Source organism: Martes martes (genome assembly GCF_963455335.1).
Source record: "Martes martes genome assembly, chromosome: 8".
NCBI classification, from domain to species: Eukaryota; Metazoa; Chordata; class Mammalia; order Carnivora; family Mustelidae; genus Martes; species Martes martes.
In genome coordinates, this window is record NC_137895.1 from 105,149,598 (window position 1) to 105,172,417 (window position 22,820).

Below are 22,820 nucleotides of genomic sequence, written 5' to 3' on the forward strand. Positions count from 1 at the left end.
TAATTCACTGTGTGACCTTGGGCTGATGACTTCACCTGTCTGTTTCTGTCTTTTCATTTCTAAAACGGAGATGACAACAGTCCATGGGGAGGTTGTGAGGATCCAGTGAAATGATGAACGTGAGAGTCTTTGAAAAAAGCACCAAGAGGTATATGTAGCCCATATTTTCCACAAAGAGCCGACATGATCATCTTCAGGCCTTTGAAGAGTTCACATTGCACAGAAGAGAGATGTTGGCGAAATTCCAGCTGATGGTGAATTTGATAGCCCAGCTTTGTGAGGGCAGAATGTGAGGCCCATGGTGGTGCTTTATCTGTCACCTGAGATCGGGGTGTCTGTCTCCTGGCACAAATGTGACACCTGTTGCAGGAGAAACAGGCCCTGGCAGCTGGCACTCTGGGAGGAGAGGTCTGGCCAGGAGCAGGAGGCATTCACTTATCAGAGGGCGAGTGACAAGTGTCAATAGTTAAATCAGCACATTCTTTAGCACCAAGTTCCCCTCTAGAGGCTGAGCAATGCCTGGGGATCTGCTCACAGGGTTACACAGAGGCAGAGAAATGGGAAGAGGAATTACCAGATGCCCAGCACGCCCGTGCCTGATATGCATTCAGTGAATGTTCACAACAGGAATGGATGGGCAGAGGGGAGGACTGGAAAGTAATACCTGGGAAACAGACAAGGAGAGTGTGTTATCCATTGCTCTTTTACCCCTGAGTCCCTGCTGGCCAACAGTCCGCTTTCTCCTCTGGTCAGTAAGCAAAGGAAGAAGAGAGTAAGAGAACTACTGGCCATTTGCAGCTTACAAAATTATAAAGGGGCCTAAGCTCATATCTGACTTGAGGTCTGGAACCCCAAACTCATTGAGGAAGGAGTGCTTACAGTGTGTCAGAGTACTTGCTCAAGCAGTCACCATTTAAAAGTGATAGATAGACAATCAGATCTGACTCTAAAGCCTTGCTTGTCTTTCTCCTATACTCTGAAGTCTGCACAGGGAATTTCCTACTCCTGAACTTACTAAAGGCTGGGCTGTTGACTACCCCAGTCTCTAAGTGTCTCAAAGCCATCTCAACACCTGTCACCAGGTGCAGCGCCCGGTTGGCTTTAACCTCACGGATATCCGCCCCCCTTCGAACCCCCAACCAGTGGATTTGTGCTTGTTCATGGAAAGACCCACCTCTTACCTTCTCTTACAGAGAAATAGAGGCAGACACTAGTTAAAGGTGATACAGACAGATTTTATTCAGTACTATCATGATATGGGAAAGAGATCTCAGGAGAGAACTGAACTCAGTTCTGAATACAGCAAAGATAGCTGGAGATTTATAGCTAGCAAGCAGAGTGAGGGGGCCAGGAGATGGAAAATTACAAAGAGGAGACATTGGGGTAGGGGGGATTCTTGCTGAACTGGCTTAACCGGATTCTTGCCAGAGGTTGGCCGAGGACTTACATATCAAGGGTGGGAAGATGAGGAATTGATCATGTATCAGAGGTGGGGGGGATTCGTCTTAGAAAGACCTAATAGGATTCTTCCTCAGCATGGGGCTGGGCCAGCCAAGCACAGGGCCCAAGAACAAGGCTTACTCAGAAGGAGGGCTCAGAAAAGCCTATCTATAATTTAGTCAAGGAGTCTTCATCATATAAATAAAATTTAAAATAAAAGGGGGGGCGGGGCACCTGGGTGGCTCAGTGGGTAAAGCCTCTGCTTTCAGCTCAGCTCATGATCCCAGGGTCCCGGGATTGAGCCCCACATCAGGCTCTCTGCTCAGCAGGGGGTCTGCTTCCTCCTTCCCCTCTTCTCTGCTTGCCTCTCTGCCTACTTGGGATCTCTCTCTCTCTCTCTCAAATAAATAGAATTTAAAAAAAAAAAAAGAGTCTTCATCAATTCCCAGCAAATGCCAGTGATAGTTTATTGACCTCGGGTTGACTCACCTTTGGTGTGACTTCCAAGAGTCAAAGGATTTTTCTGGAGCTGAAAACTAGTCTGTGAGAGAGAATGTGCATCTGAGACTTACTGTAACTCCCACCGAAAGGGGAAGTAGTGTTTTATTATTTCCCCACAACTTTGTCTAGAAGTAGGTGGCTTTTGGTTGTAAGAGCAAAGTCAAGGAAGAGGTAACCTGATCATTCAGAGGCAGAAGCAAGGCAGAGCCTGTCCCCCCCTCCCCACCATGTGACTCATTCATCACCCAGCACATGAGCTCCCCAGCCACTAGCCAGCGCTTCTCAGACTTGGGAAGGGAGGGGGCTCTTAAATAAGATGTGTCTGAGTTGGGATTAACAGATGAACAAACTGCAGTCTCCTGAGTTCATCCAGAAATGCAGGGTATAGGTCTGGGAGCTTTCTTTCTCTTCCTCCCTCCCATATCCTCACCTCACTTCACTGGCTCCAGAATCCTGCTTCCCCAGGACATCCCCCCACCCTAAACTAGTCTGACCTGTCCCTGCCTGCTGGCTGGCCAGCCATGGAAACAGGAGAGACCTTGATGGCAGAGGGATAAACCCGCAAAAGTCCCCATAAACATAACATGAGCAGAGGTTTAAGGTCTGTGCAGAAACCCAGAGAGGCCCAGATCCCCAGCTGAGGCCTCTGCCCCTGGGACTCTTGAAAGTTTGTGCCAAAAAGTGCCCACAGGAAAAAATGTAGGCGGAATGAGAAAACGCTGGCTTAAGAGACAGGGAGGCTCTCTGTTCTTATCCTGGCCTCGAAACAACTCCCTCTGTGACTTTAAAGTCTGTCTGCTCTTTCCCCATCTGCAAAATGGGGGTAATCAGACCTGGGTTATCTCATAAGATTCATTCATTCATTTATTCACTTATCTATTTATCTAGCTATCTATTTATTTTACGGGGCAGGGCACAAATGCACGCAAGCACACGCAGGGAAGGAGCAGAAGGAGAGGGATAGAGCGAAGCAGACTCAAGCAGACTGTGTGCTGAGCGTGGACCCTGATGCAGGGCTGGATCTCATGACCCTGAGGTCATGACCTGAGCCGAAATCAAGAGTCAGACACTTAACTGACTTAGCCACCCAGGAAGCCCTCTCAAAGAGCCTTATAAGGCTCAGAGGAGATCATTCCTGTGAGATGCTAAGTAAGCATTAAAGCGCCCCACCAAACAGAACCGGAAGAAAAGCATCCCCCAACCTCCCCACCGCAGTCCCCCTCCTGGAGTCAGTTACATAAACACTCACATGAAATGGTGGTATCCCCCTGCTTGCGGGCTCACGTTCATACACTGTGCTCTTTTCCTCTGTGGCTGGTTGGCTGTGTCTTGACTGGGCTCACATCGGGGTTCTCCACACTTCTGTTCTGGGCCAGCTCTTGGCTCCCAACGGTCCGTGAGCATGAGCCTAACCTCTTCTGTGCGGCGCCCACCACACTGGGAACATTTTGATGGAGCTGTTGGAGACAGAGTAGTAGCCCAGTGGGGGATCTGGACACTTGGGTGTCAGTCTCAGCCTTGTCACTGTTTGTTACATGAGCCAAAAGAAATCATTTGGCCGGCTGGGGTCCCATTTTCCTCATCTGAAATGAGGACCACATCTGAAATGAGGACCAGATCTTGAAAGCCTTTACTAGTTCCTGATAACTCTGTGCTATGGGTTCACTGGCCAGCAGTGGTTTGGTTTCACATGTTCAAAGTCTGACAGTCATGGCCAAGTGGCCCCCTTGACGCGTGGGGGGGCTCTGACCCAGACAGTGCTTTGCTTCGTGACTCTTTGCCGGCACCCCAACAATGTCCCGTTCCCTGCCAGCAAGACAGTCCTGCTGTCTCCCTGGGCTCGGAGGAAGGGGACGGAGCTGGAAAGGGAGCAAGCTTAGTTCCACTGTCTTCAATGCCCATTTCCCCACAGCGGCTTTCCGGAGAAATCGGCCTCAAAAGGCAATTGAGGAAGGGTCAGCCTGTAGTGCTGGACACCCTCCGTGGACAAATGGATGGTGCTCCCATTTTTCACCTGGCCTGACTCCTTCTCTGATTATGGAAGACAGCAAATTTTAATTTGCTAGGAGCTCATTTCCTTTCCCTCTGGGCTACTGACCTTGGCCAAGTTGTAACAATCTCTCGACCCTCCCCCAACTTCATGCCCACCATAGGAAGAGGTGTGAGGAGTGGCAGAAGGGAAGGAGCTTACCTCTTTTATTCCCCCCAAACTTTGCAGACCTGTGAGGTCTTCATGCTCTGTTGACCTTATTTCTCTGTTCGTTCCCTTCCGTAGGATATGGCAGCTGGAGAGAACTGGCCAAGGCTCTGGCCAGCAGGAACATTCCAGCTGTGGATCCAAATCTCCAGTTTTATCATCCCCCGAGGCTGGGCCCCCAGGTATGTGGTGGGGCCAGCCCATTTTCCCTGCTAGTGTATTAGCATGGGTCCTCAGCTGTCCATGACCTTATAGCCTTAAGGGCATTCCTCTACTTTTCTGTGGTAAGAGAGGTCGAGGAGAGAATTCCTGGAATTGTACTCCGACATCACAGGATCTCATTAGCTGGAGGGGTAGAGATGTCCATCCTGTCCTCCTCAAAGCCTTCCTCACGCAGCTCAAGAGTCCCAGAATTGAACTGCTCCAGGCATGTGGCCTTTGTCTCCAATAGTAGCAGAGGGCTTAAGGTAGAACCACACATCCTGCCTCTTGCTGGCCTAAGGCCTAGGCTGGTGCCTTAGTGATGATCCCAGATGCTCACTGCTAAGAGTCAGAGATGAGGAGGTAGACATCATATATAGTTGCAAATGGCTAGAGGACAGATTTGTGATGGAGCATTTTTTCTATAGTGTTTCAGTGGTCAGTGGTCCCTATGGAGGCAGGAGAATCTCTGGGTGGGAATTAGGGAAATTGTGGTCTAATTCAGTCTGGAACCCTAAGATTGAGCCTCTGAGCCTAGAACAGACGTGGATCTCCAAGGCTGGGCCAGAACCAGACTGAACCCATCAACCTACACGGTGGGTAGGGAAGGGCTGGCATGTCCCCAGGGGGCTTCCACTTGTTAGACAAATGAGTGACAGACCTGGGCAGAGTCCTGGAGGGATGTAGAGGAAGACTGAGGCAAGTTCCTGTGCTCAAAAAACTGATTGAATTAGAAATTATTTTTCAAAAAAAAAAAAAAAAACCACGAGAGAAAAGGAAGAAAAAAAATTTTTTTTTCCATATGGGAAGACAGAAAATTCAGGAAAGTAAAAGAACCCTAGGAGAGTATGCATTGATGAAACTGTAAGGGGGTGTCTTTCCGAGGGATACGGCGTGAATAATAAATGGGAGTGTCCCTTATATTGATAAGTTTCCTGGAGGCAGGGACTGTATCTCCCAGCCCTTCTACCTCCCTACAGGCACTTTCAAGGGGCCCCTGATCCTAATGTTGCCACCAAGTTCATTCTTCACTCTTCTGCCAGGACCAAGACTTGGAGCGAGGTGGGAGTGGTAACAGCAGCTACCTGAAGTGGAATAAGCCTGTCCCCTGGCTCTCAGAGGTAAGGGGTTCTCCACTGTTCCTGTTCTTGGAGACAGTCAAAATACAGTTTTCACAGGTAATTCCAGAGACCATAGACAATTTTCGTCTGGTGGTTATTAAAAATTCTCACCTGGGGCACCTGGGTGGCTACTCAGTTCAGTGTCTGACTCCTGATTTCGGCTCATGTCGTGATCTCAGGGTCTCAGATCACCATCACCGAGGTGGGCTCTGCACTGGAGTTGGAGCCTGCTTAAGATTTTCTCTCTCTCCCTCTGCCCATCTTCTCCTCCGCATCCCCCACCACTTGCGGGCACTCGCTCTCTCTCTCTCTCTCTACGCCCCCGCCTATTCCCCCTGAAAATTTTTTTCACCTAATTTGAAAACACAAAAAGGGCTTCAGGCTCATTCAATTTTCTTCCTTTAGAGGAGAGCATTTGCTCCAAGCCTGCTGTGTGCTGTTTTTTTCATCTCATCCCTTATCAGTTTTATGACCCTGTAAGGTAGTTGTCATTGTTATCATTTTATAAGTGAGAAAAAACAGGGCTCAGGAAAGCTACGTGACTTTTACATCCACATCATTCTTAAAGATAGGCTCTCCGAACCATCTTTCTTGGACTAGTAAGCCTCATAAGGCATTCCAGGAAGAAAGGAGTCCGTTGTCAAAGAAGGTTTAAACACCTTTATATTACATCCATTTCTTAGAAATACACATTCACATAGGAAAGGTTCTGAGAAGTTCTGCAGTAAGCTGTTTAACTTGGTTTAGCTCTCCAGGTACCAAAGCTGTAGGTCTTCTGCCTTTTTTATCCCATGAACTGTCTCTTAATATTCTATGAAACTAGTGTTTTAAGGAACATACTCTGGGAAATGCTGCTTTAGAAAACTTTTATAGGAAGTGGTTTAACATGTGAATAAGAGTTGCTATGATACCTTTCACTTATATAGGATCTGAAGGATTCTTCTTCTTTTGGTAAATAAACTGAGGGGTAGAGCGGTTAATTGACATCTCCAGATTACCTTGAGTAAATGCTTATGCTGAGACTCCATAAGTAGCATGGTGCTTTGGGGGTGAGAAGTTTATGGGCTTCATATTTTACATCCTGCCCATAAACCAATGCCTTTTAGTCCCAAATCTGTGGACATGTATTACTTTTCTTGGCTGGGTGGTATTGGGCAGCCCAGTCTTTATCCTTATCTATCACAGGTTGAGCTCTTCAGCCTGTGTGATTTTATTTCCAATCTACCTGTTTGCTGTGGGGCAAGAGAAGAGGAGGCAGTATCGTGCCAAATATGGTGTTAGGTTATCCAAGCCGTGAAACTGCCCCTCTTTAAAGCCCTGAGAGAGGACAGATTACAACACTGGCACACCTGTACTAGGTGACATCATCAGGTGATTATGCCCAACCCCACTTGGAGTGTTTGAAAGAGGTTACCTTAAAGATGATCTAGCCTTGAATTCTTTGAGGACAGTTGGGATCATTTTCCTTTCTGTTTTTTTTTTTTTTTAAAAGATTTTATTTATTTTAGAGAGACAGCGAGGGCAGGGGGGAAGGGGCAGAGGGAGAGAATCCCAAGCAGACTCCGTGCTGAGCAAGGCATAGGACCTGAACCCACAACCCCAAGACCATGACCTGAGCCAAAATCAAGAGTCCAGTGTTCAACTGACTGAGCCACCAAGGCGCCCCAGATCATTTTTCTTAATAGCCCAATTATTTCAAAAGATTATGACTGCATAACATTCTGCATTTATTAATCATTATTTTCCCCACTTTTTTTTGGCCAATCAAGGATAGAGATATATATGAAATTAAAACAGTGAACAAATAGTAAACAGTGATTAAAATAGGATTAACTTTCTTTTTTAGGATGAATTTTTTAAAGAAATAGTTGACTTTTAAATAAGTGTGTATGGCCTTTTGGTGATAAATGACTGATTTCTATTGACTTTTTTTTTTTTATATTAAAAGTAGCTTTACCAGGGTACCAGGGTGGCTCAGTTGGTTAAGCGTCTGCTTTCCGCAGATGGCTCAGGTCACGATCCCAGGGTCCTGTTCAGCGCAAAGCCCCTGCTTCTCCTGTTCCCTCTGCCCCTCCCCCAGCCCATGCTCTCTCGTGCTTTCTCTCAAATAAATAAAATCCTTTTTTAAAAAGTAGCTCTTGGGGCATCTGGGTGGTTCTGTCATTAATCATCTGCCTTCAGCTCGGGTTGTGATCCCAGGGTCCTGGGATTGAGCCCAGAATCAGGCTCCCTGTTCGGCGGGAAGCCTGCTGCTCCCTCTCCCGCTTCCCCTGCTTGTGTTCCTGCTCTCGCTCTGCTCTCTGTCAAATAAATAAATAAATTCTTTTTAAAAAAGCATACAGGGGGCGCCTGGGTGGCTCAGTGGGTTAAGCCTCTGCCTTCGGCTCAGGTCATGATCTCAGGGTCCTGGGATCAAGCCCCACATCGGGCTCTCTGCTCAGCAGGGAGCCTGCTTCCCCCTCTCTCTCTGCCTGCCTCTCTGCCTACTTGTGATCTCTCTCTGTGTGAAGTAAATAAATAAAACCTTAAAAAAAAAAAAGCATACATTCTTCTAGAAAAAATTATTTTAAAAAGTAGCTTTTACCAAAAAAAAAAAAAAAAGTACCTTACAAAGTCCTCATTACAAACTTCATGGATCTTCAGGGAATCACTGATCCAATCATCTTATTTCCCCAAGAAAGAAAACAAGGCCCCTTGGAAAGGCTGAATAAGCTGCATGGTGGTCCCTGCCCCCACTGCGGGAGCCTTTCCGTTCCCATCTCCTTACCTGTCTCCTACGCTTTTGACCGTTTCAGCAGGTTAATGACAAATGTCATTTATTGAACATCTAGCTGTCAAGGACTGTCAGGTGGTACTGTTATCCCCCTTCTGCAGGTAATGGCTCAGAGAAGGGTTAACTCGTTCACTTACTCCAGGTGGCCTCACTAGGACACAGCCATGCTCTGAAGGTGAGCAAGGACAGAGGATAAGAAAGCTGACAGCCGTCTCTTCTTTGTCTCCCTGACCCAGTCTTTAGCCAGCAGTGCAGGGTCTCTGAGGCCAGAAGTCACCCTGGAAAGCTAAGCAGCCATTGGCATTCTCTTTGCTGTGTCAGAGAGACTGCCAGAGTGGATGGCTGTGGGGCTGGGCTTCATGGGGTAACTGCACTCAGAAACTTAATTCATGGCACCCCAAATCCAGACTCTAGTTCACAAATCCCGCTGATGACTACAGACCTCAGTGCCAATTTATTATTTACGTCCATTGACCAAAACACTGTCTGATGCCCAGGGTGTTCCATCTGGAAAAACCAAAATAGTTACAGGAAAGAAATTTGGTGATTCCAAAATAAGATCGAAGCAAGTCAGTGTTTCCCTGGGTCACGCCACGCTGGCTTTGGCGAGCTGGGGTCTCTTGAGGAAAGGGCTGAGACCCAGAATCATCTTCTCAGGCTTACTTTTTTTTTTGGTAACAATTTTATTGACATGTAAATTAAATACCATATAAGTCATCCATTGAAGGTGTGTAATTCAGTAGCTTTTACTAGATTCATAGAGTTATGCATCCATGACCGTTAATTTAGAGCACTTTCATTACCACAGAAAGAAACTCCATACCCATTAGCCATCAGCCCTCACCACCCCATCCCACGAGCCCTACGCAAACAATAATCTACTTCCTTTTTTCTTTTTAAGGTATGCTTTTTTTTTTTTGCCCTTTTTATTATTATTTTTAAGTAGACTCCAGGCCAAACATGGGGCTTAAACTCATGACCCTGAGGTCAGGAATCACATGCCCTACCGACTGAGCCATCCAGGGCACCCAGTAGTCTGCTCTCTGTCTCTCTAGGTTGCCTGTCCGGGACATTTCATATAAATGGACAATGTGACCATTTGTGTCTGGTTTCTTTCACTTAGCATGATGTTTTCCATGCTTGTCCATGCAGTTGCCTGTACCAGAAATTCATTTCTTTTTCTGGCTGAGTACTATTCCATTGTATGGCTGTACCACATTCTATTTATCCATTCTCAAGTGTACTTTCTGTGATCAGCTCCTGCCTCTCCTGGGGGCAGAGGTGACTTGCTCCTGCCTTCATGCCAGGTGCCCCCCGACTCCCCGGCAGTACCCCCTGGCACAGGGGATACCAATTGCTAACACGTCTCTCTCCTTGGAGGACCACATCTCTTTTCATCTTTAACTGGTCCAAAGCAGACATTTGGTGCTTATCAAATAAATGAAGGAACATACGGTTCCGAGCTTAGCTTCCGCAAGCATGTGTTCGTTCAAATAATTAAGATGTTCTGGGAACACAGAGGAGGGAAGCTGTTAACTCTGGTGAGGAAGTCAGAGAAGGATGAGCCACGGTTTGGCAGGTGGGGGAGAAAGGAAAAGGCCCTCCCACTGGAAAGTAGTGTTTGTAAAGACTTGGAGAGGCGGAGCGTGACAAAGGCAAGGAGATGGGTGTGGGTGGCATGTAGGTGTGTGATAGGGAGTGGCAGGAGGTGAGGCTGGGAAGATAGGTCAGTCGAAAAGACCTTACATGCCAGGGTAAGGTTTTGTTCTGAAGCCTCTTGGGAGTCGTCTGAGGTTTGAAGCCGCAGAGTGACATGAGCAGGTCTATGCTTTAGAAGGACAATCTTGCAGGCAGTGTGAAGAATCAGTGGAGGCAGAGAAGGTTCCTTCCAGTGAGGAGGCTCTGCTGCAGGTCTGGCAAGCTCAGTGAGGCCTGGCAGAGGCAGTGTGGTGGGAATGGAATACAGGGGACATTCTCGTCTGAGGACCCACCAGGCTGACGTTATCCTCCTGCATCCATATTCCCATACACCCTTCCCACTTCCCTAGGGTTAATTGCTGTGTGTTTGGGGGGAGTCAGTTTACCTGTCTGGTGCTCAATAATCTCACCTCTAAAATGAGAGGGTTCCAACAAATATTTTTCCACTACTTACAACTGGAAGTTCCAAATCCATCACCGGCTGTGGACACACCCTGGTGATGGGAGCAACCAGTGTCCTTCCCTGGGTCTTAGCCCCGGCTGGAGCATGAAGGGAGTGGACAAAGGGTGGTGCTAGTGAGCTAAGAGTCCCTCGTCCCTGCCACAGATAAAATCTCCAAACCTTGGAGAGATGCAAATACTGATGGGGGTTGCCAGTATGGGCCTGGGGAGGAAGACGGTGGCCACTGGTCCTGCAGAGACCCCCACCTACAGCCTGAGAGTGGATGAAGCGCGGTCTGAGGGCTGCCATGATGCCAAGTGAGGACCTAGGTCTCGGAGGAGAGGGCTAGTCCTCTTCCTACACCCCCACATTCCCTGCCTTCCCTTCCCTGGAGCATCCCAGGCTACCCTTGCTATAGCAAGCAAGGCCCTGAGTGGAAGGTGGGAGGCAGCCAGCCCAACTCCTTCCTCCTTCCCCTGCCCAAACCCCCTGTGTCCTTTGGCCTTCTGGCTGAACACAACAGATTTCTCTGGTGGCATGCCCTCCTTCCGCAGTTTGCTGTGGATCTGAGCACACTGCCCTGAAAGTCTTGCAGGGAGGGGCTGAGAGGAGGACATTTGTAGGAGACAACTGAGTCTTGTAAACTGGACTTAAAGAATTTCCCCAGAAGTAGCACAATGTCCCCATTCTTTCCTTCCAAGAAGCCTCAGCCCGCCCCCCACCTACCCAGCCCACATTCTCTCTCCCACCCATCCCAGCCCCCAACTTATATTCCCCGGTGTGATGGCTGGTTCCCAAGGCCCCACATGCTCAGCTTTGACCAGCGCAGTGTGCCCAGGAAGTGCCAGGCTGCTGAAGGGACAGGGAGTGACAGGCTCTCCTGCTTCCTTTCTGGATCCAGCTGTGGGGTCCTGTTTCCTCTGAGGCCGCACCTCAGATCTTTGGCCTTGGTGTGCAAGACTTCTCCCCCCACTATCCGTTCCTCCAGATCTCTTGCTAAAGACCTTGTGCCACTTCCTTTTATCGGGGCTTCCAGTCTGGGTGTCCCTCCTCTGTTTTCCTCTGGGCAGCTCAGATTTTGATATCTGATGGCCCACAGTGGGGAGGGAAGGGCCGGGCCTGTTTGTATAGAGTAATTGAGGCCCCACCTCCCACAACCTGGAGATTAAGCTCTGGGGGAGGGGGAGGAGAAAATTGCTGAGATGGGGTAATCTGAAACTCTTTGTCAGGATAAATTGGGACAGGATCCCCAGGCTTCCCCTCCCCTCTCAAATTCCCAGCACTCCCACCCACTCACAGCGCTGGCTGTAAGGCCCTGTCTTATGAAGGGGGCCCTCTGCTGCTGGCCTCTAAGCTGGGTCTCTGCCCCACGGATGACACAGCCAGGGAAGAGAGTGCATACATCCTTTGCTACTACCTTCCCAGGGCTGCCCGAGTCCCAGGCACCTGAGTAGTTAATGCCAGGAGAGGCAGGAGCAGAGCGAGAGCAAGAGAGAGAGGCTTCCAGCTCCTAAGGGAGCAGTCGGAGGCGGTCCTGTCAGATGGGCCCCCGAAAGACCTCCTGCAGCGCTTTCCCAGCTGCTTCCCCACGAGGGAAGCCAGAAGCATGAAGACTACTGGGTAGATAAGGTTTCACCAGCAGACAGCTGTGGAGCTTACTATTAGGCAGAAGGGGAGGGGAGCAGAGCAAGTCTTAGCTGAAACCCCAGCCGGGCCCTCCTTCCAGTTCTTTCTCTCATCTTTGGCTTTCTCTTATGGCTATTACTCCCCCTTGCCTGGAGAATCTACACCAGCCCCCTTCCTGCATGGAAAGAGCCAGGACAGCGTGCGTGCGTGTGCGCACGCGCACACACGGGCGCACGCGCGCACACACAAAGTGTGGCCAGAGAAACACCCAGGCCTCAGGACCGGGCCGTGGGGATGAGATTGGAGAAAGGCTGTGGGTGTGAGGCTGGGATGGGACTGAAGTGGACCTTCAGTGGTGAGAGGAACGCCGGGGCTGGGGCTCTAGTGACCTGGGCGTCGCCTCTCCACCCGGCCTCCTCCAGCTGCGGGGCACCATGGGCCGGCCCGTTCCGGGCGCGCACACTCACCTGCTTGCTTCTCTGCCCCGCACAGTTCCGGGGCCGCGCCAACCTGCATGTGTTTGAGGACTGGTGTGGCAGTTCCATTCAGCAGCTCAGGAGGAACCTCCACTTCCCACTGTACCCCCATGTGAGTGTTTGCTGGGCGCGCCTCTTTTCCGTCTCTCGCCCCACTCCTGTCTCTCATCTCCCTCAGTCTACTCTATTCTTCATCTGTCCTGGCTTCTTTCCTAGTTCATTTTCTTTCTTTTATATCTTAGGTCCTCTCTTCTTCTGCCTATGATTATTACTCTTGCTCCCTTCCCAAGGATTCCTTTGAGTTCTCTGCCATCTTCTGCATCATTTCAGCTTTAGGCTTTCATTGTGGCTCATGATACAGGTTAGCCAGAACCACCACATGCAGTCGGGCTGGTTGTACACTGTACAAGGTTACATGGACAAAGAAGCAAGTGGGAGTGGAAATCTTGCCTACACTCCACTCACCAAGTCATGCCCCAGTCTCTTCTGTCTCCCAACCCTCCCCGGTCTTCTCACCAGCCCTGAGTGGACCATTTTCTTCAGTTTCCTCTTCCCTCTTCTGGGTAATGGTTTCCCTCCCCTTTCTTGGCATAGATTCGCACCACCGTGAGGAAGCTGGCTGTGTCCCCCAAATGGACCAACTATGGCCTCCGCATCTTTGGCTACCTGCACCCCTTCACTGATGGTGAGGCCAGCCCCAAAGTCCCATCCTCCTGCTTCCTGCTCCAGGTTCTTTACGATACCCAGAGAACATAAGCCTGTAGCTGAGAAGTAAGTCCACACTAGGCTCCCTGGACCCTGTTAGTCCATCACTGGGGAGAGGGGAAATTTCGTCATGGTGAGGTCTCATCCAGTGCCCCCCCCCCCAGCTCCTGCTTCACACCCTGATTTACAGAGTCTGGCACTAGCTTGTCTCTCCCTGTGAGTCTTCCCCATCTTCGCGGTGTCTCCTAGGTTGAGGAACCCCCCACTTTACAGAGAGGGAAGCCATAGCACCAAGACCCCTGAAGAGAATGTAATTGCTGAGACATGAAACAGGCCTTCAGCCCTGCATGTTAATGCCCTTCTTGCTCTCATCTGCAAACTCTCTCCCCCACTGCCCAGGGAAGATCCAGTTTGCCATTGCTGCAGATGACAACGCTGAGTTCTGGCTCAGCCGGGACGACCAGGTGTCAGGCCTTCAGCTGCTGGCCAGTGTGGGCAAGGTAGGGTCCGCCCAGCCCGGGAGCCAGGACATGGAAGAGGCACCTGCCTGCATCAGGAAACCCTCATTACCCTTAGTCACTCTGTCATGACAGCCAGGGAAAGGTGTAAAAGAGAAGCATCCTCCCTCTCAACATGCCCCGTTTTACAAAAGGAGAGAAAGAGTGTAAACTGGGGAGGAGTGAGGAGTTAGTCTGAGGCCACGGAAAGACCTCAGGAAGACTCATCTCTGGGCGGGAACCGGGCCACATCCCCTTTTTGGGTTCCAGTGTCCTTAGCATGGTGCCAAGTATGCATGCCATGGGGCCTGAGTAGGAAGGGCACAGGTGCTTCTTGCCCCGGTCACCTGTCACTCCTCTCACCTCTCCTGTTTTCTCTCTCATCTCGCTCTTCGCCCACATGTCTCCTCCCCATTCCTTCCTGTCTCTGCACTCCCCACCTCCCTTCCTTCATATTGTCCATCTTCCTCCTTCTGACTCTTCTCGCTCTCCCGCACCTCTAGACTGGAAAAGAGTGGACCGCCCCTGGAGAGTTTGGGAAATTTCGGAGCCAAATTTCTAAGCCAGTGAGGTGAGTTGGGAGTCTCATGATGTTCTTGTGAGCGACAGAAGAAACCCAATGTACCTCAAGTGCTGAGGCCAAATCAGAGTCAGGGAAGCCAGTCGTACCCTCCCTGCTCTCCAGCCTTCCTTATCCCAGAGGTGCAGTGTGCTTGGGCACCCATGTGTTCTGATAAATGAAGTCTTTGACTTAGAAACCATCTGGCCCATCCTGCCCCATTTTACAGATGGGAAAACTGAGACTCAGAGAGGGTATGACTGGGTGAAGGTCACACAGCTATTTAGTGACACTCAGGACTAGAAAACAAAATAGGTCTCTTCTCCTAGTCCTTGCCCTTCCCATTTGCTCCATCCCTGGAGATGTCCACAGGGGTACAGCCTGTACACTGGCTCTCTGCCTGTGCTGCGGAAAGTTCCTCACCGCTGTGATCCCTTGGGACACTGGAGGGAGACCAGGCCTTTCCCAGCCTGTAGTGGCTGGAATTGCTTTAACATGCTGGAAGGGGAACTTAGCCTAACTTCAGAGTGCCACCTGGTGGCCGGCACACACAGGCAAGAACATGCGTCGGCTTGATGGTGGTAGCAGTGATGTCAGTCGAGGTAAGACAGAGTAGCTTGTGAAGAGCGCTTGCTGTGAGCCAGTCTCTGTGGTGAGAACGTTACAGGTAACTCCGCCTGGCAGCTGACGCTGTGGACACAGACATCCAAATCTCAGCTCCACCATCTACTACCTCAGTGATTTGGGGGCAAATTACCCAAGATTTCTGTGCCTCAGTGTTCTCATCTATGAACAAGAATTAAGTGAGTTGGTATGTGTAAAGCACTTAGAACAGTGCTTGGCGCATAGTACCAACTCTGTAAGCATTATTATTACGGATGGCCAGACTTGTAATAGTTCAACTTACGGTGTTTCGACTTGACAATGGTGCAGAAGTGATATGCATTCAGTGCAAACTGTACTTCAGATTTTGAATTTGGAGCTTTTTTCAGGCCAGCAGTAAGGGATACAATAGTCTCTTGTGATGCCGGGCAGTGGCCGTGAGCCTCACTTCCCAGTCAGCTATGTGATTGATTGAGCACGGGGTCCACAACTGATGTTCTGCATGCATACCACCATGCTGTTTTTCCATTTTCATTCAGTAACTGACATGGGGTATTCAGCACTTCGTTATAATTAGGGTTTGCGTCAGATGGTCTTGCCCAGCTGCAGGCTAATGCAAGTGTTCTGAGCACGTTCGAGGTGGGCCAGGCTAAGCGATCATGTTCGGGAGGTTCGGTGTATTAAATGCATTTCGACTAACAATATCCTCAGTTTACGATGAGTCTATCAGAACATAGGCCCATCGTAAGTTGAGGAAAATCTGTGTATCCTTTGATTGTCCTGATTTCTCTGTGAAGTGTATACTGTCATTACCGCCACCTTACAGAAGAGAAAACTAAGGTCACGCTGTGAGTAAGAAGTAGCGTGGGGACTCCAGGCCAGCATTAAAAGCAAAGCTCCTGGAATGCCGGGAGCAGAGAGAAAAGGCCAAGGGGGTCTGGGGGTGGCGGGAGCAAGGTGGGAGCTGGTGTGGCCTGGCAGAAGAGAGGGTTACTGGGGTGACCGCAGGACCCGAGAAGATAGCCTTCTGTGTCTGCTCTCTCTTGCCAGCCTGGTGGCCTCCCAGAGGTACTACTTTGAGGTTCTGCACAAACAGAACGACGAGGGCACAGATCATGTGGAAGTTGCGGTGAGAGCTCCATCCTTCCTGCCCCCCAGCTCAGCTCAGAACCACTCCTCACCCCTTGTCCCTCAAACCCTTTTCTAAATCCAGCTCTCTCTGCGGCACCTGGGTGGCTCAGTGGGTTAAGCCTCTGCCTTCAGCTCAGGTCATGATCTCAGGGTCCTGGGATGGAGCCCCATATTGGGCTCTCTGCTCATCAGGGAGCCTGCTTCCCCCCCCCCCCCCGCCTGCCTCTCTGCTTAGTTGTGATCTCTCTCTGTCAAATAAATGAATAAAATCTAAAAAAATTAAAAATAAATAAATCCAGCTCTCTCCAACCCGCATCCACCCTCTCTCCTCTTCCAGTGGCGACGGAATGACCCTGGAGCCAAGTTCACCATTATTGACTCCCCTTCTCTGTCCCTCTTCACAAGTGAGTAGGCCCTGCCCCTCCCCTGGAGACAGAGGTGAGCGGGTGCCAGCAGGCGGGGCTCAGTCTGCCGGGGGTATTTGGTTAAGGGAGGGGTGGAGGCTAAAGCTCAAGGTGCTTGAAACGTAGGTGGAAAGGGGGTCCAGAACAAGGAACAGAACTTAAAGGGACCATAAGTCAGAGATCCTCAACTCTCAAGGGTTAGTGACTACTTTGGAAGCTCGCTGAGACCTCGCCCCCAAAAAAATGCACTTGTCCAGGTACACACAATATTTTGTGTACAATTTCAGGGGCCTCCAGAGACCCTGAGGCTCACTCCAGATGAAAAACCTCTGAGTGAGGTCAGTTTTCTGTTTCACAGTTGTGGGTTCCATGGTTCTTTGCAAAGCCATGACCAGCCATGAAGAAACTTTCTGCCTGCTTTAGATTTGCAGTAAATGAACTCTTCAGTTGTACTATGTATTGCTTATGACTTCCTATGCATTTGCAGGCCCCACTGAGAAATCACCACCAGGCAGGTTGGGCCACGTGGGAAGAGCAGGCAGGGCCCTAACCCCAAGGGAAGAAGGGAAAGCCAGGGAATGCTGGGAGGAGACTGGGAAAGCGGTGGGAAGTGTGTGAGAGACAAGAAGGCCAGGAAAGTATGGGTTCACTGGACAGGGGTGGTGTGGCGTGGGCCACACAGGTGGGAAGAGGTTGACGGTGAACAAAGCTAGAGGCCACGAGGTGAAGGCAGAAGGGGTAGATCGTGAGCTGCTGAGTTGGTACAAGAGGAAAAAGGCAGAGCTGGAGTCCACAGATGCAATGTGAAATGAGAAGAGACCCATGGTAAAATCCAGGGAAGAAACCAGTAAGATGAGCCAGAGGTAACTGGCCCGGGGTATAGAGGGAGAGCTCCACCTGGGGCTGAAGACATGAATCCAGACGTCAGGGAGCAGCCAGTGCCCGGGGCGGTTAGGAGACGGAGGAGGCCTGTCCCACTTGGAGGGGAGAATACTGGTCAGGGGCATAGGGGTGTGTGTGTGGGGGGGGGGGGTTCAGGTGGGGGACGTTGAGGAGGAACAGGGCTGCAGAGAATTCGAGGGAGTGCCCTACAGTGGTCTACCTCGCTGGCTTGTCTGTCTGAGATGTGGCATAACCTGGAGGCTGAGACTACACGGGCCAAGTACAGATTCAGCTTTGCCCCCAACCAGTTTTGTGATCTTTGACAAATAACTTAGGTTCTCGTTGCCGAAGTTCCTATTCTGTAAAGTAGGAAAACTTAATAAGTACCTAAGGCGTATGGTGCTTATGGAGATGAAATGATTTGATATTTATAAGATGCTTAGAACAGTGTCTGGCTGGTTATTTAGTAAGTTCTCTATACATGTTTGTGAGACAAATGAAGCAGGCTTACAATGACAGATTTCCGGCAGAGAGCAGTAACACTTTTGAGGAAGTGGTGTCTTTTCCCAATTTACACAAAGTTCTGGTGTGTGGGAGCCATGGGGCTGGTAGAGTGGGTCTAAAGGAGATCTGTAGCCAAACCCCCAACTTATGAGGGGGCAGGGCTAGAGGGGAGAGGGATCACACACACCTCATACTGTCCCTGGAGTGGCGGGGGCGCGGGTGGATACAGAAGCCTGGGCTCTGGCGGGCAGCGGTCTGGGTTCTGGGTTTACTCCAGGACTCACAGCTGCCTCTGTTTTTTCCTCCCTGAGCCCAGATGAGACAGTCCTAAGGATGGATGACGTGGGCCATATCCCTCAGACAGCAGCCAGCCACGCAGGTTCCCGAGACTCTCTTACCAGAGAGGAGCTGCCCCTTGCAGACATGCTGCGGCCTGACCCTCGGGACACCCTCTATCGAGGTAAGACCTTGACCACACACTTCTCGCCAGGTCTGGGGACCACACACTCTACTAACCCACGGGTGTTAGTAGAGGAGACTCTGCAGATTTGTCACTTCTACCATGGTATCCCAAAGTCAGAGAATCTTCGTTTTCCCTTAGGAGTGTAAAATATAATATGCATACAGAAAAGTACAAAAATATATATGCACAATTTTACAGTTACACAAATCATGACACAGCAAACATTGTGTAACCACCTCCCAGGACAGGAAGTAGAACTAGAGCCCAGAAATCCCCTGCATGTCCCTTCACAATCACATATATCATAGTTTCCCAGTGGATCCCAACTCTTCTAATCCAATGAGAGAAGTATGTTCCCACCAAAGTGTTGGAGTCATAAATTCTTGGGAGCGTTTACATTTTAAAAGCTGAGAAAACCTCCCCAGCCCCCCTGCAACCCTCACAACAACTGGGAGGAAGTTCAGTTATTGGCTCTGCGCTAGGATGAGACTCGGTGGCCTCTTGGATGTTTCTGAACCTTTCCTGAGGCTAGCCCTGTACAGCAATCCCATGCCATGAACCAGGGACTGCGTCCGAATCCTTGGCCTCCAAGGCTCCTTGAACGCACCTGGCCCAGAAGAGTGGTGCCACCCTTAGTTTGGCAGCCTCAGCTGATGAACTTGGACTCTGCCCATGGCTGCCATGAGTGAATTACAAAAAAGTGCCTGCTCAGAGCAGAGGCCTGCAGCCCCCGCCCCCCTACCCCCCCCCCCCGCCCCGCCGCCGAGAGGCTTTGTGCCTTGAAGCCAACCTGTTCCAGATTCCTGTCCCTACCCTCATCCCTCTTCCATTACTGTCCTCAGTGCCTCTGATCCCCAAGACTCATCTCCGCCACGTCCTGCCCGATTGTCCCTACAAACCCAGCTACCTGGTGGATGGGCTCCCCCTGCAGCGCTACCAGGGACTCCGCTTTGTAAGTCTTGAGGCTGGGCAGTGAGGGCAGAGTCAAGAGGGCTTGCGGCCTGGGGCTAAGAAGGAGAGGTGCTGGCCCTGACTCTTCCTCCTCCCCAGGCCACATAGCAGCAGACAGGGTGGCCTCACAGGTCCATGGGCTGGGTGAACTTGCATTCCAAGTTGTCCATGGCCCTATAAACTGCAAGAATGAATGCTTGGCCTTAGGAAGGCCTCCAGCTCCAGCTCCGCCACGGTGATGAGGATGATGGGAGGTGGGTTGGCCTGAGGCTTCCTATGCTCTCAGCTGCTTGAGCCACACAACCCTGTCCTACGTGCGTCTGTCCTACTGGGCGATCAGCCAGCAGTTCTTAAACTCATAGATGAGGCACCGGGGGAGGTGAACTGTGGAGCGAAGCTTAGTTCTAGAGAACCTGTAGCCCAGGTGGAAACTGCAGAGGCAGAAGGCACACTATACATCCAGATCTAGAAATGATTTGGGTGCTCGAGGCTGGAAGAGGTGACCAGGACTCATCCTCTGGGTCAGAGAATGGGTGGCCTCTAACTGGGAATTTGGTTGGTGGCATTGCTTGAAGCTGTAAGGAGGGCAGGAGGCAGTGGAGTGGGTAACAGAAGGAGGTTGTTCCAGGGCCGTGGGAGGTTGCAGTAAAGGTTTGGAGGCAGCAGGAGTGGGTGAGATGGCTGGAGGGGGAGAGAATGGTACTGGCTGCGACTGGGCAGAAGGAGCTAGGATGGGAGGTGAGGGGCGTGTGCACCGGGAAGCTTGAGTCAGGTTGCGTTTGGTCCAGAGAGCCCAGGAGAGGAGCCCTGAAGAGTAGGAGGGAATCCTGATCTGTGGAACAAATGTTTTCTTCCGGAGCTCAAAGCAGCCCTTCTCCCCTCACCAAGGTTAGGGCCCCCAGAGCCCTGTGTGGTCCTGGTGAGGCTCAGGCTTAACCCTGGTGGCTGATTTCTTCCTGAGATCCCACCCTCTCATTCCTGCTGCTTTCTCTGCCTCCAGGTGCATCTGTCCTTCGTTTACCCCAATGACTATACCCGTCTGAGCCACATGGAGACCCATAATAAATGCTTCTACCAGGAAAACTCGTACTACCAGGATAGGTGAGCAAGAGAATGGCCTTACAGAGGGGCTCTCCGGGAGCCGGGAGAGCTGCCTGGACTAGAGGGGCCACAGATGCCCTTCTAGCCTGCGGAGTCTTGCCCTTCCCGGGCATGCCACACGCTCACAGACGCACACACACTCTTGCCCTCCAGTGGGGCATGGCTCCATGCTTCTGTTGGCGCTCCCTGCAGAGCCTCACACAGCAGCCTGCGGGGCGCTGGGTGCCAGTCTGCCTCTCCCTTCCTTCTGCAGGTTCAGCTTTCGGGAGTACATCAAGATTGACCAGCCAGAGAAGCAGGGGCCAGAGCAGCCAGGTACGGTGTGACAGCTGAGGCTTCCAGGTCAGGCGGGCCTCCCCTCATCCCTCGATGAGCATGGCCTGTTTCTAGAGGAAGTTCAGACCAGGCCAGCCCTGCCCCTGACGAGCTTAAAATCTGACCCACATAGCCCCTCCCCTACACCCAAAGGAGTAGAGAGTGGCACTCCTTCCTTCTCCATCCCACGCACGTGTGGAAAGTGATACTGTTTTTAACAGCGTGCTGCGGTCAGCTGGAGGAGAATTAGAGCCCCAGAGGAGATTACTTGGAGTGCTGGAGGGATTGCTCTCCTGGCATGTCACTGGGGAAATTCTGCTGTAGAGAAACACTGTCGTCCTGTGGCCTTCCTTCTGGAGGGATTAGGGCATGCCGGGGGCCTTTGTTGGGTCCCGTGTGCCAGGCACCTGCTAGGCACTTTGGGTATTTTATATCACTCCATCTTCACAGCAGCCCTATGGAAGATGCATGATTATTCCCTTTATGCAGAGGAAGAAACTGGGATTGGTTGAGGTGGGTAACTTGCCCAAGGTCCCACAGTAAGCCAGTGGCAGAACCCAGGTGCAATCCCCATCTGACACTCGGTGTCTCATTCATAGGATCAACCCCTGTCTTGTATATCTTGTTTGGGAAAGGCTAGAAACTCTGATGTGAGCAATGGTTGTTATTATTAACAACAGGCTTTGAGGAAAGCCTTCTAGAAGAATCCCAGTATGGAGAAGCGCCAGAAGAGACCCTTGCCTCCAATGTTCAGGATGCCAGGATGCCAGAGGGAAGACAAGTGCCTACCTTTCCCCCTGGGCAGGATGTCACTGACTACCACCTCCGGAGCCTGCGGAAACTCCTGGCTCAGCCCCGGGAGGGTCTGCTGGCACCCTTTTCCAAGCAGAACTCCACAGCTCCCTTCCCTGCAAGGACTAGCGCTGTCCCAGTCCAGCAACCAGAGAAGAGGGAGCGAAGACCCAGCCCTGAGCCCAGCCAGGATCCATCTTACTCCCACAAGTGGCCCCCGGGGCATCTGGCAGGGAAACTGCCTTCCGTCAAGGGGCCCAGGCCCACTGGTGACAGTCCCAGGAAAACTCTAGGGCAGTCCCAGTGGCTGAATCAAGTTGAGACATACATCGCAGAGCAGAGAAGGGGAGACAGGATGGAGCCCCCAGCCCCTAGGAGGGGTTGGCATGGCAAGGAAGACGTCGTGGTTGCTGCAGGCCAGGAAGGACAGGTGGAGGGAGAAGAAGAGGGGGAAGAAGAGGAAGAGGAAGAGGATATGAGTGAGGTGTTCGAATACGTGCCCATGTTTGACCCAGTGGTAAACTGGGACCAGACCTTCAGTGCTCGGAACCTTGACTTCCAGGCCCTGCGGACTGACTGGATCGATCTGAACTGTAACACGTCTGGCAACCTGCTGCTTCCGGAGCAGGAGGCTCTCGAGGTCACACGGGTCTTCCTGAAGAAGCTCAACCAGAGGAGCCGGGGGTAAGGTAAAGGGCTTTTCTGGGACCGGGGCTGGGGCACGGCAGCCAGCTAGCCTGGGGGGCAGGAATCTGGGGGTGGTCGCCCGTTCCTCGGCTACAGGCTCCCTGAATGATCACACACCTGGGACCCCCTGTTCCTGAGAATGAGCTCTACCTGTCAGGTCTTTGTCCAGCCTCGGGCAAGGTTCTGACATCCCTTGGTACCTGGCCTAGGACATGTATTGAGCACTGGGAAGATGGGGTCCCCTTTCTCAGGGAAGGAGCTAGTAGCAAAGTGATACAACAGACAAAACTGAGTCTAAGAGAGTAAGACCCTCGGTGTGGGCCAGAGGGGAGTGCGAGAGCGGAAAGCAGGGCCTGACTTCCTTGTTTTGGCGTTCATTCGCTTAACCAACCAACATTCTTGTAATCGAGACACAATTCACGTAACATTTAATGCCGCATATTAGAGTGTACAGTTTTAGAGTGTACAATTTGGTGGTTTTTAGGCCTATTCATAATATAGTGCAACCATCACCACTATCTGATTCCAGATGTTTTCATCACTTTTCAAAAGGACTCCTGCACGTGTTAGCATTACTTCCATTTCTCCCTACTCTCGGTCCCTAGCAACCACTACCTGGCTTTCTCCCACTATAGATTGACCTGTAAAAATCATTTCATGCAAATGGAGTTAAATTTCAGGTAAATGGAATATGTGACCTTTTGTCTCTAGCTTCTTTCACTTAGCAAAACTTTTTCAAGGCTTCTGCAGG

General features: G+C 50.9%; 1 protein-coding gene across 1 annotated transcript in view; it reads left to right on the plus strand.

Annotated features, from left to right (window-relative positions):
* Window positions 1–230: 230 nt before the first annotated feature.
* Window positions 231–22,820, plus strand: part of B4GALNT3 (beta-1,4-N-acetyl-galactosaminyltransferase 3) — a gene marked incomplete at both ends in the record, with an annotated part of 28,124 nt that continues 5,534 nt past the window's right edge. Inside the window, 15 exon segments of the mRNA XM_080810291.1 lie at window positions 231–289; window positions 4,160–4,214; window positions 4,216–4,320; window positions 5,383–5,460; window positions 12,492–12,587; window positions 13,070–13,160; window positions 13,580–13,680; window positions 14,181–14,248; window positions 15,890–15,968; window positions 16,308–16,374; window positions 18,077–18,220; window positions 19,066–19,175; window positions 20,175–20,275; window positions 20,529–20,590; window positions 21,271–22,066. Coding sequence (XP_080666417.1) covers window positions 231–289; window positions 4,160–4,214; window positions 4,216–4,320; window positions 5,383–5,460; window positions 12,492–12,587; window positions 13,070–13,160; window positions 13,580–13,680; window positions 14,181–14,248; window positions 15,890–15,968; window positions 16,308–16,374; window positions 18,077–18,220; window positions 19,066–19,175; window positions 20,175–20,275; window positions 20,529–20,590; window positions 21,271–22,066 — 2,012 coding nt within the window.